Raw genomic sequence first — 13,741 nt, 5'->3', positions numbered from 1 at the left:
AGTGAGAAGCGATTCAGCTCAAAGATGTCACTTTTGGGGCTTAAGGGATGCATTTTCAATTGCCTCGTATGGCTTTAATTTCAATAAGATTTAACATACACCGTTTATTTATTATATATTAATGAAGCATTTGTTCTATTTGGGTCATTCCTGTATTTCGGGTACTTATCCCTGGGACTATTCTTATCTTGCGCTATGAGGCATTTTACTTTTTGACCGTTTTGAATAAAATGCTCATCTTGGGAATGTTGATCCGATTCTGTTTGGGATTGAGGGCGTTGAATGAGTGTTGGTAGCCGTCTGATTGGTTTTGGTCCTCATTAGGGACAGCATATCTTTCACTGTGCGACTAAACGAATGTACTCCCAGACTTCTACAGCCATTCACTCTATATGTCTTGGTCAAGTAAGACAGTAATAATACATCATTGAAGAAACATCGATCTTCTCCAAGTCTACCGTAATGGGTCGAATGTGACTATACTATGGGGCTCGCAAACAAGGTGCACGTGCCCTCTTGAGCCTGTCTCTGAATTTTTGTAGAATTTAGGGCTTTTAAGGTATTAAAAAAATAACAATCCTGAATTTGACCCCTTTTCCCCATTCCTTTGAAATAGACTCGTATGCGCGCGGCTGAACTAAACTATGTCAGCTAGCTTATATGTAAAATGTGCTTTATCGTTACATAATACAAAATAAAACTTTTATTTCATATCTTTTAATCTTTGAAATGAAGTTACCCCACCTACAATTGACTTTTTGTTATGCGTGGAATTGCATGATGTCTATCAAAGGCATACTCTAATCTGTGCCTCTGGTCCTGGCCCTTGCCTTGCTGCTATATACTATATAACCTATTGCCTAGCCCTTTGTCTTTTCCCAATAAGTATGTAAATTCAAAATTGCAATATCAGTTACATCAAATCACATATTTCTCCGATATATTGTGCCAGTGCCATATATAGTGGCACTTAGTTTAAGCTTTTTCTCCGCAATATAACGAATTCAATCCTTCCACACTCCTTTGCCCAAAATCCTCATTTCGAGTCAGGATACCCCGTAATGTCTCGTTTCAATCAAGCATGAAGCTTTCAATAAGTCGTCTTGCTGTGTGTGTTGACAACTGTACGATTGTCGAAAATCAAAAAGGCAGTTCTGAGGTCTATGCTATCACCACTAACATTCTAATCTAAAGGTTTAGAAGAAAAAAACCTTTATTCAATAAAGCATTACTTCAAATCACATGTGTTCATTTCAAATGGCTATTATTTCTGTATTACAGTCTGGATTACGAGACGTCATTAAATAGTACAGTAAACAAGTCTTTTCAGCACTAAGTGGTGACAAAACAGTTGTTTTATGTAATTTATCAATAGCCTGATCTGTTAAGACATGTAGTGTCGAGCCGCAACATATACTGACATTTGAGTTAGCGTGTAGGGGCGCAAGAGTGAAGCTATGTTTTCTGTGTCTGTCACTTACCACGGATTTCAAACGATATGAAAACAAATGCTGTTTCAAATTGCTAAAAAAAACTGATGTCAGTTTGAAGTTGGTTTGTGGCTATGTATTCTAAAAACTTCTTTCAATCGGTGTTGACATTTAAACACAGAATTGAGCTGGTAAAAGATGAGCCGACAGCCTAGCTCTAATAGTAGAAGAACATGGCAACATTTTTTCGTTCAAATTGCTGAATAGCCCGAGCTTAGCGAAGAATGTAGTGCTTTCTAGGAGCTCATGTGTAGTATTTTGACCGGTAATTTTGTAAATCCGGTGTGCGATTGTAAAATCCGTTCTCAGATGAAGAGAAGGAAATTCACTTATCAGCCATCTTTGCAAATGTTTTTGCCTTTCTTTCTAGATTTAGCACCACGTGAGATATGCCTCTTCCCGAAAATTAAGTTCATAATGAAGAAAATTTTCACCTTCTTGAGATCCAAAAGGGCAACTGAACGCCCTTTCAGAAATGCTCCTAGTGATGGACCCGGTGTTGAGATAAGTGTATTGATTTTTATTGACAGTACTTCGAATAATATTAAATATCATAATTGATTACTTTATTTTTGATAAAACTGTTCACCGTATTTATATAAGCCATGACCAGAGTCAATGCACTTACGTTGACTAAGAAGTATTTTCGCTTGGCAACGGTCATAGGAATTTGGAATGTTCTCACTCGCTTATAAATTAGAAGTCCTAATCCTGCTTTTAGGGGTAAGAGTGATTAGAAAGGTAAAACTGCACTTTCGCGGCTTCTTTTTCCTCCAGGTACCCTTGCAGTCCTCGTAATTTCTGCTAAATTCTTTAGATATCCATTGTGATCAAGTTGATCTAAAGGTCCAAAAATGTGTCTTCACCGGTAATAAAATCCACGCTGGCCGCAAGCCTTCAAATTATTAAATTGGCCTATTATTCATGTTTACACACTATTTGAAAAGGTGGATATATACCATATTGCTAAAACCAGAACCTTGTAGGATGCAAATATGTATTTTTAATGTTTTTTTTTAATGTATGATTGGAAGTACAAAGTGGATCTGTGACCCCAAAAACTACGAATTTTCCATGCACCACTGTGGAGTCCAAACGGAATCGGATCAAAATTTCGATACAGCTATTTAACTTGGAATAGTCAAAAGGTTAGATAATTCTACGTTTAAACAAAATTGTCAATTTTCACCTACAGGCTTTAGTAGTAAAGTTGTCTTTTTACACCTTGTTCGAACTGCAGCAGACAAGAATTTTAAGACGTACAAGCAAGACATACAAGAAAAAAAGACGTACAAGCAAGTGTAAAACTTTTCTGATCGGTTCGAACCTCAGAGGCCTTGATGATCAATGATCATAAAACTCAAATGCTTTTGATGAATGAAGGTTTTTTAATGGGCATAAAATCTCTAAATTTTGCCCTTTTTATAAAACCCTATCCATCTATTTAACTACCATAACCTATAGCATTACATAGAAAGATAGAGGTTAGAATTGCTAGCTCTTTTAACACCTCAGCTAAATTATATCAAAGTAGAGAAAAACGACTTTGAAGATTCTTGGAACAATCCCATCCATGACTTCTAATATACTGTGGGATTCTCGGAATTTTATCTTTATAAATCATTATATTTCCAACTATCAATCGAGTTCGGTAAATCTAATATATAATACATTTTTGTATAACTTTTTTTCCATTTAAATAAATTCTGTTCAAATGTGTAAAATAAATTGGCGGATCATAGTCGGAAGGTGTGTCACTGGGCCATGAACACAGTAATAATTCTGTTTCTTTATATTTTTTGCCTTGGACCTAATTTCGCTCCGAAGTGCGAATTAAAGTAATTACGCTAATCATTTGCTGACCTACCAGCTCAAAACATACCTTCAGAAAACGAAATTCAATGCATCAAAAATTACCTAGTGAAATTTTAAAACTTTCAGTTAAGCATTAATTTTTCTGTGTTCATGAATGAAATTGAGCCCAAAGGAAAACGATTGTGAAAATAACCCATTTAATGTAATAAAAAAAATTAAAAGTCATTGATATATCTATCGTAAGAGATTGTTGTTTTTCTTTACTATGAGTTTGATTAATACTTACTGTTAGAAATGTATACTGTTTTCAGTGAAGCACAAATAACACCAGCTTTTGTAAGGTTTGAAGAAGCAGCAGCCCTGTTCTTATTTGTAGTATTTTTATTCATGTCAGATTGACATGATCATTTATTTTAAGTGCTACTTGTGTTAATTTATATTTATTAGTTCGTTGTGATTTCTTTTTGTCTTAAGCATTACTGATTATATGCTTACTGGTTTGTTTGGCTTATTTTTGTGTCGTATATAAAAAAAACGAAAATATCACATATTATCATTGGGGCATTAGCTGTTTTCACGTATTATTTTTAAAATGTGTTTATAGCGAAAATAATACATGGATTGTAAATTAAAATAATATAATTAACGTATTTGATATAATTTAATGCATCTATTCCCGTCAGCCATATATGCGAGCTACCAAATGAAACCTACTTTTGGGTTATGAATATTTTTCATAGATGGCTGTTAGAAGCAAACATTTGAATTTTGATCAAGTATGGTTAAGCTTCATAGGGCTGTTTTTGAGAATGACATAAAGCTATTATCCTCGTTGATTAAACAAGAAGATGTCAACGAAAAAGACAAATTTGGTATGTTTGAAATTGTAATTAACATCAAAGTTTTCTGATGATTATCTGTTAAACTTCAGATTTAATATTAGCCTAGTCTGCTGCCATTTTAAACATAAAGGTAAGGAAATGGCATTAAGGCTTGATTTAAGAGCACAAATATCGAGTTTTCTACTCGTTTTCCAGCTACAGATAAATGTATCACCTGATACATCTTTTAGTGCAGATCCCTAGACCTAGGCTTTGATTTCTGATTACTCTTGCAATTATATCCCAGTAATAGTGTGCAAGATGTAAGTTACCAATGTGCTAGGAAAACTTACCCAGTAACGGTAAGGGTAAAATTCTAGTTAATTGAATTCTTGCTATCTCAGAAAGGGTTTAGGTTAGGAAAATGAAACTTTCAGGGATGAATCTACAAACTAAAGTATGTCCAGGGAAGGTATTTTAAAGCACCTACCTCCACCCTTTCTGAGATAGCAAGAAGCCAATTAACTAGAATTTTACCATGGTAAGTTTTAGGTCAGACTTACTGGTAAGTTTCATAAGTGGTTAGTTTAAGCTTGTGATGAATAAAAATGTCCTCAATTGAAACAAATCCATCCTTTAGAGAGCTGCATCCCTAAGAGACTGGGGACAAGAATGTAGTGATAGGGTAAATTATGGTAAAACAAATTAGATTTTATTTTCTAGAATCAGATCAGTCCAAACAGACCTCAGTTTAAATATAAAAAATAATTTTATAAATAGAGTAAAAACCAGTAGGCTAAATATTTTGGATTTATTTTTGATGAGAATATTTTGTGGAATGAACATGTTAAATTGATTGGTGACAAACTTTCAAGGTCCCTTGGAGTTATCTGCTATCTAAATTCCATTTCCCTAAAAAAAAGTCCTGAAAATGATTTATCATTTTATTTTTCATCCCCATTTATCTTATGTATGCTCTATATGGGCAAGCAACTTCATCTCATGTTATAAAAGAATCCAGATCATCCAAAATAAGGCCGTTGAAATTATGTCACCTCTTCAGCATTCAGATAGCCTAACATTAACCTTCATTTTAAACTTACTAAAATATTTGATGTGTCAAAGACTAGGGATTTTCAGATTGCAACTTTTTGTTTTAAATATTTTAACAACCTCATTCCATTGTCATTTGAAAATTTATTCACTTTAAATCAAGATTTGCATACTTATGAAACATAAAATTTGATGTAACATTGTCCATAAGACACTGTCAACAAAAAGAGCTTCTTTTCTAATTAGATTCTTTGCACCAGCTATTTGGAGTTCAATTCCCTTGGAAATCTGGAGCTCAAATATCCTTATTACCCTCAAGTGAGCAGTGAAAGGTCATTATAGAAATACTGTTTGGATTTGAATATCATGTGGTCCTCCTCTTTTTGTTCTTTTTTTTTCTTTCTTTCCTTTCTCTTTTTCACCCCCTTTTTTTGATAAATCCAATTGATTTGTTGTTTCTGTTTGTTGATTGTTTAATTATTCTTTAGTTAAGTTTCTGCCCTATTCAAGCACTTTTGTGCTTTCCTGGCAGATTATGTACATGTAATTATGTGTCTTTGTTTAAATATATAGGATTGAATTGAATGTGCCTTGGTAATCCTAGTGTAAATAAACTTGCTACCTCATTATTGATGCAAAGATATTCCCACCTAACTATTGAGTGAATCCCTCACATTTTGAATCTAGGCTACTTGTCCAAGATCTACTATGAAACATGAAGAACTTAGACCAGTGTGTCAATAATATCTTCAAGGTCATCACATTTATCCAGTCTCATCACATGGCTTAAGTTGTCCTTAAAAAAGGAGATTGTATTTCCTGGCAAAACTGTCAGCCCAGAACTACCTATCAAAACTTGCTAGGGATGTATCTATTGATCTATGTGCTTCATGAAAGAGTCATGGGAACCTTTACAGTATGTCAATTGATAAAAGGTATGATATGAATCAGGGCATTCAGGATATCAGAAAAGTGCTTTCTGATGATGTAAAGCTGGATCAGTTAACATGATGTGAAGCCTGTCTGAAATTCTTGAAGCCAGTTTCACTTGGCTGCCACTTCTTTGAAGGAGAGGAAGCTCTTGACTCATTTGTCATCTTGTACTTCAATTTGCTACAGCAGTATTTTCAGGAGACTATACTGTTTTTGCCAGTCACAAGGATCAAGGAATAGAAAATCCACAACTACCTAGAAAATAGGAGGATATTTGCATATGATCCCACCCTGGCTGTAGCTACTCTACTCAGTCCATGTTTGGGTGCAAACTCACAGACACAGGATAAGTTTGCAGATACAGTAAGTTGAATACATGAGCTTACTAAATTTTCCTACCAATTTTGGAAGGGCAGTGGTGATTCATTTTAACAAAAGATCTGGAGCTAACTTTGTTGGGTCTTGAGCACAGAACTCTGTAGCTATATCTCCAAAAATGGCCCCTTTTCCCAAATGATTGTGCTTTGAGACTGCAAAAGCTGTAAAATTGGCAGCTTGTTGATGGGCTGTTTTTTTTTTGTGAAGTTGATGCTTACAGGAGTTGCTGTAAAAATCTCAACAGTTTGTGTTATGAAGCCTCCTGCAACAGACTCAGGTCAGGTAATGGACTAGTGCTGCTACCATAGAAACCACATCAAGCATGAAACAGCAAACAAAATTCAAATGGTCTGTCAGTCACTCAATAGAAGAAACTGAGCATTGCTGTGCAGCTTCAAAAATGTCTAGAAATAAATGTGAAATGCTGGAAGGGGTGGTCATGGTGCCATCATGTCTCTCTATCAGTAGTTTGTTGTCAAGTGATAGCAGAGATGGTCTGGTAGAAGATGATCTGCCAGTCATAGCATTTGAAGATGCAACAGATGAGGAGGAGGAGCAGGAGCTGCATCAGCTGTGGCTTATCTCTTAAAAAGAATGATCTGAAGCCTAAGGTGCAATTTTTATAATTTATCCCCCCCTGTAAACAAAGTAGGAAATAAACAAATAAAATGATAAAAAAAATACTGGCTTTCTTATCAATCTTTCAGAGAAGAGAGAATATTTTCTTTTAAATTAATGAGTATTTGAACCTTACTGCTTATGTGGTAACTTACCAAAGTTAACAGTAACTTATTTGGTAAGAGTAAGTTTCAAAACTTACCAGTAAATCTTTCACACTATCCAGTAATAGGGTTGGGTACAGCCCTAGGCTATATAAAGAGATTTGGTAAATTTCTAGACTAGCTACTTTTTTCTATATTGGAAAGGGGTTTGGTTAGGAGAATGAAACTTTCAGTAATGAATCCAGGGCCAAAAATATAACCTGGGAAGGTATTGCCAAGCTACTATGTCAACCTAGTTCTGATTTCTAAGCCATTGAAGTTTACCTACTTGACATGCCTAAACCTATTGGAATTTTAACAAAACATCATTATACTTTAATTTTTAGTTTTAATTTCTTTTCTCTGGTTTTAGTAATGAAAATGCAATTCCTGTCATTCGAGTAAAATTTCAAGCCATATCAATAGGTTTTTTTTTTCCAAATTCAGGAATGTATTTGCAGGTCTTTGAAATTTAAAAATTTGATATTCAGCAAAGTTGCAAAGCTGATAATGCTTTTCTTGTGCTTCACTTCAGTATAAAACTTGTTTTGCAAGGTTTCACTTTTATAACTCAAAGATTTTCAAAGGTCAGTGTTCTTTAGAGGGAGAAGGAGTAGAGTTAGATACTTCAAAATACTTTCTCAGGATTTCCTTTAGTCTGTAGATCCATCCCTGAAAGTTTCAATCTTCTAACCTAACCCTTTTCCAAGATAGCAAAAAGTAGCTTGTCTAGAATTTTACCAAAGTTCTGATGACTTTGTTAGTTTGTAATGTTGCCTAGATTAGTTCATAATGCCAGTTTGAAGAAAATGAAAATCGGCTGGACAAAGTGCTGTGTACTGACAAGCCTAGGGCTTTAGCCTAAGCCTTCTGACCTGGTTAGGGAGGACCAGTGTAAATTTAGGTAGCAGTTGGTCTATTCAGTATCAGCATCAAAAGCTGTATTGATTGTATATTCATCTTTTAGCTAGCAGATTCAATGAGAAAGCCAAAAAATTACCATTTTTGGGGGTGAATTTTTCAAGTCTTGAGGTGCTAGACAAGCTACATTTTGCTATCTTGGAAAGTGGTTCGCTTAGGAAAATACAACTTTCAGAAATAAACAGGGGCACAACTCCAGCATGTCTATTGGGGGAGGGGAAGAGGGGTCTTCATCTGGACAGTCAATGGGCATAGGCTATATAAAATTTTTTCCCAATTATTGGGTAGAGGGGCAGCTGACCCCTTCCCTGAAACAAGACCCCTGGTAATGAATGCAGGGACAAAAATATACTCTGGAAAGGTATTGCCAAGCCACTATCTTAACCATCTTCTGATTACTATGTCTTAGAAATTTGCCTACTTAAAAGGTCTATAGGCTAACTATTAGAATTTTGACAAAACAATAATATACCTTAATTTTCAATTTTTTTTTCTCTGGTTTTAGTTCTGGAAATATAATTCCTTTTATTTGAGTAAAATTTTAAGCCATACCAATAATTAAGCCATATTTATCAATCTTTCTATAGCAGAAGGAAAACACAACCATTGATTGACATTTAACTAGATAAAGATCAGTGATTGCCTAAGTAGAATTATGTGAAAATATATACTGACCCTAACATCTTGTTAACACATAAGAATTGGAAAGAAGTTTATATCTCATGTAATAGCTAAAAGTCTAAGCTAAGTCTATACATTAATTTGTCTATTATTAAAGTTATTCAGTGCTTCATATTATCAGTTGTTGACATACCTACAAGAGAATATTTTGGAAAGACCAGTTATCCTATTTTGCTGTATTTGCCCCTTCCAAACATTTATTCCAAAAGTATTACTTTTATTGCTTAACTTCTATCACATAAAGTACAAATATTAAATTCATTGTTTTGCTTCAGAAACCAAGATAACAAATAGAGACATGACAAATTCAAGTGTAAAAAAGACTTATGTTGAAATATCAGCCTGTTTGGCTTGATATATTATGAGAAATTGTAAGATCTCATAAGAGTAACCAATATAGGATTAACAGGGAATACTGTATAATAGAAAAATTGAGACATATCTTTAATTGATTGTTTGCTGGTTTCTCCAATATAGTTGAATTTTTAAGCACAAAAAATGTTACCAAATCAGTTTCTGCTTTCATGGTTTGGTTTGGAAACTGATCTTTTTGCACAGAAATTCTGACATATTTTACAATATTTTGTAACAACCAAATGGTTTTCAGGGGAGCTGGCATTCACCCCCCCCCCCTAGAAAATTCCCCCACATTCAGAATTGAGCAGCCACAGAGAAAGTACAATATACATAGATAACTCAAAATGTTGACCAGATGTCATAAGGGGTAACAAAGGACCAGATATCAAAAACAGTTTTAGGACAGGGGCTGGTTGATCCCCAATCACTTTCAACTGAAAAAAGGACCAAAACTCTAAATTTTCAATTAAATGAGACTCCTCAAAAGTTTCTACAACCACAAGGGTGGATGTTTGGGATGTGCAGGGGCCACACTAACTCCTATATGGAATATGTTCTGCTAATTGTGGGTTTAATGTTACTCTTTACTTTCATAATTACAATGTTGACAATATTTCCAGAAATCAAATGGGATTAAATATCAATTTCTACCTCCCCCCTTCTTTAGAACTAATTCTGTTTTAACCTGAAGGTTCAATGAGAGTTAGGATGTTTTGGCATTCAAATGCACCCTTTGATGCATCTGCTTACTGTGAAAAAACAGTGAAAAGGGTACGGGAGGGGGTGGGCGCCCTTCAATCACTTTTGAATCTTAAAAATGGCACAGGAGCTTCCAATTGAATGAGTCCCCTCCAAAGCTTATACAATCACCCTTTCCATAAAATCATATATTTTAACAATAGTCAACTTTCATAGCTTACAGTCCTTGCCCTTGGAGCTGGAAGGGGGGAGGGAGGGTTGTCTAACCTGGAGGCATTGCTATTTCATCTTTGGACCATTTTTAACAAAATGGCAATCTCAAAATTTTGATTGTGCCTCTTGGATAAAATTGGTAAATAATTATACATTGATCCCTTATTTCTCTCTACTATGGGCAATAGCATAGCTTTGCCTCTGAATTAAAACAGGTGAGTAGAACTTTCAGTTTCCCTTCTAAAGAATATCCAAAATCATCCAGGGGAATATGGGGAAGGGGCAGTTAGACCTGGTTTTCAGGTATGAATAAACTACAATGCAGATAGGTGGCAAAAATGTTTTTATTTTGATGTCCTTGGTGTGTTGATTTCAAGATGATTCTTTATTTAAATCAACCGACCTACAACAAAAGCATATAAGCAATGCAATAAGCACAACATATGCAAAGCAACTTAGTCATAGACATGAGAATATATCATCTCCCTTCTTTTGAACGTGATGACATGAGTGGCACACTTATGCCATAGCTTAACAAAAAAAAAATGCTTCTTCATTTAACTTTGAAATATATACACTTCCACACTTAATTTAAACGTCCATTACCTTCCTTGGTTTAACCACTCTGCCAGTTCTTGTTGTATGGGGTTGTGAAAGACCTTCTCTGCTTCCATTATTACTGTCGATTTGGGAAGGGGGTGTTGGAGCTATTTGGGTTCTGTATGAGCTATCTTGGAAAATTTGCTTAGTACCATTGTTCTCTTGAGTCTTCAGAACAGGAACTCCAGGATAAGAAATGTGGGGCGAAGCAGGCTGAATTTCTGGTGGCAGCTCCACATCACCTGTGGTTACTAGGGGCTGTTGGGGATAATCTATAGATGTAGATTAGGTTTTCAAATGAACCTGATTCCTCTGATAGAATCTACCATTTTCAGCATGAATAAGATGGGATCTTGGGGCAACGCAAGACATCACTATGCCTTTTGTCCATCTTGCATCTTCCTTTGATAACTTTACCGAGATGGGCTGGTTGTCTTTCAACTTTGTTAGGTCCTTAGAACCCTTGTCATAATTCTGTTTCCGTGCTTCTTGGCATTGATTTCTGGCTGTAGAGAACTTTGTTTTCTGAACTGTCTTTGGTTGCAATTTCTGCCGCGTCCAGAGGAGGACGGATCTTCAACGTCTACTCATAAGGAGCTGTGCAGGGAATGTGATTCCATATATCAGCATATTCCGATATTCTAACAGACCAAGGTACAGGTCTGTGTTGGACTTGATAGTTTCCTACATGATTCTGCCTGCTATATCCACAGCTTTCTCTGCATGGTCATTGGATTGAGGAAAATTCGGGCTTGAAGTCACATGTTGGATATCCCATTTCTTGAAGAAGATCTGGAATTCATCTGATGTAAATTGTGGTCCATTGTTTGACTGTATTTTCTCTGGGATGCCGTATCTGGTGGAACGAGCCTTGAGCTTCTTTATTGTTTTTTCAGATGTCACAGGATTGACTTGATCAATTTCTATGAAAGGCTATAGTAGTCACTTGCTATCAGGTAGTCTCTACCTTTGACCTTGCAGAAATCAAGACCGAAATATTCCCAAGGATACTTTGGTATTGGTGTTGTATCAGTGGTTCCTTCTGATTATCTCCTGAGAGCTTTCTACAAGTTTTGCAGTTCCAGATCAAATCCTCAATAGCTGAGCTCATTTTTGGCCAGGAAACTGCACTTCATGCTCTTTGCTTGTTTTTTTGTATCCCTAGGTGTGATAGATGCAACTGTTGCAGTATCTCCTTCTGCAATGCTTCAGGGATGATGACTCTGCTTGATGCCATTGATGCTGGACAACTCATCTCTCATGTTCCAGTAAGGTTTTATAGCAGGGGAATATTGATGTCTGTGAATCGGCCACCCTTTTTGTATGACCGATGTAAGTTCTATCAAAGCCGGGTCTCTCTGATTTTCTTCACAGATGATTCCCGTCTTTTTGTCACTGACAGGAATACTTTTCACAACAGAGTGGACATGAAATTCAATATCCAGTGAGGATTCTTTGTCAATGTGGGGTGGATGCATTCTTGAGAGTGTGTTGGCAACGGGTAAGTAACAATGGCTACTGTGTGTGTACGATGATTTAAATTTTTACTGATATTAAGATCATATATGTAAAACTTTCAAAAGAGCCTAAAACATATATACCTGTAATGCTTTAGGGCTTCTGGTAGCACTTTTTTCAAACATAATGGGTATTTATATGCTTCTTTAGGCAGGGAAGCTTAAAATGTTTTGTAGGGGCAGAGAGGAGTGGTAGGACAGGAAAAAAATGGCTGCTAGTGAGGAAATATAGAGAACAACCTGGATAAAGAAACCAAAGGAAAAGTACAGCCTGCAAAGGCTCATGGAAAAGCCATAGGGATGGAGTACACATGACTTCATTAACCTCTAAATTTAATTGACTTTAAATGAAATTTTACTTCCCAATTATTATAAACTTCTCTTCCTATTGAAATTCAAGTTCATATTTGCGTTATACTATTAGGTGGCTTTTAAGTAAATCTGTTTTGTTTTTTACCATGGCTCAGTGAATTCCAGCACTGTATCATATGGCGGATTTGCTAGGAACAATATTTTTCTAGCGAATCTTCCTCTAAAAATATAGACATAACAACCTGAGACTGAAGTAAAGACTGTGATTCCAGGTGCTGTCTGTGGATCAGCTACCCCAATCAGCTGTGTGAATAATTTTCTCAAAAGAACAAGTGCTTTGTTAATGCCTGTATGCAAAAGTTTATGATTTTTTTCAAGTATTCTTTATTTCTTCCAGGATTCTGAAAAACTAGCGCTTTACTGAAAATACAGAATCGATCCAGCAAGACAGGGTTGGGAGCAGAATGGTCCTAAAGTAACGTGCAGAAGATAAAATTATATGGTTCCCAATTATTTTTAATTAGTCATGATATCTTTAAGTTTTATTAGTATACAATATCAATTTTCTAGAAAACTCATGTAAGCTATGGGCTGTGAAAGACTACTGAGAGCCATATAAATTGGCCGTTTATTCTCTGCAGGCTACTTGAGGACTTTTCAAATTAGGACCCAGAAAGTTGTTTTCAAATATGTACATCCACCCTTTCCCTCCAGTAGTCCCCGAAGCTATACCGAAATAAAATTTGGCTGCAACAGACGCAATTATGCTTGGTGACTGATGCGCCAAAAAAATTATCAGCAGCGCGTCGCCGAAAACTGACCGGCGGTACATCATCAACTGATCAGCGTTTGTTTGATTTTTAGAATTTTTTTAATAGTTTTTTTAAGTTTCTAAAGCTAAAGTGGTAGCAGTTCTTTTTATAGTTCGTTCTAAGCAAGAGTTCTTGGGGTCCACAATTCCTTTTCAGCTTCGTTACCACGACCAAACATTAGGCAAAATAAGGACAAGAAATCGATTTTATCTTCTCTCAAACGTATTTTTTTTTATCCAAGTTATTGCCATTGAAACCTCAAACTGCCTGAAAATGAAATTAATCTGACAAAATTGGGAATTTAGAATTTAATCGAGTTTAAATTCTAAAAGTTAAATTAAAACAAATTTATTTGAACAATATCTGGTGCAAGAAATT

The 13,741-nt window shown here is 35.5% G+C and overlaps 1 protein-coding gene across 1 annotated transcript in view; it reads left to right on the top strand.

The window, feature by feature from the left end:
• Positions 1-4,032: 4,032 nt before the first annotated feature.
• The window catches only part of LOC136034877 (ankyrin repeat domain-containing protein 13C-like), a gene marked incomplete in the record, with an annotated part of 34,397 nt that continues 24,688 nt past the window's right edge, over positions 4,033-13,741 (top strand). The window contains 1 exon segment of the mRNA XM_065716362.1: positions 4,033-4,177. Within this exon segment, the coding sequence (XP_065572434.1) occupies positions 4,084-4,177 (94 nt within the window).

Source organism: Artemia franciscana, chromosome 13 (genome assembly GCF_032884065.1).
Source record: "Artemia franciscana chromosome 13, ASM3288406v1, whole genome shotgun sequence".
Taxonomy (NCBI): Eukaryota; Metazoa; Arthropoda; class Branchiopoda; order Anostraca; family Artemiidae; genus Artemia; species Artemia franciscana.
This window is presented reverse-complemented; position numbering and strand designations above follow the sequence as displayed.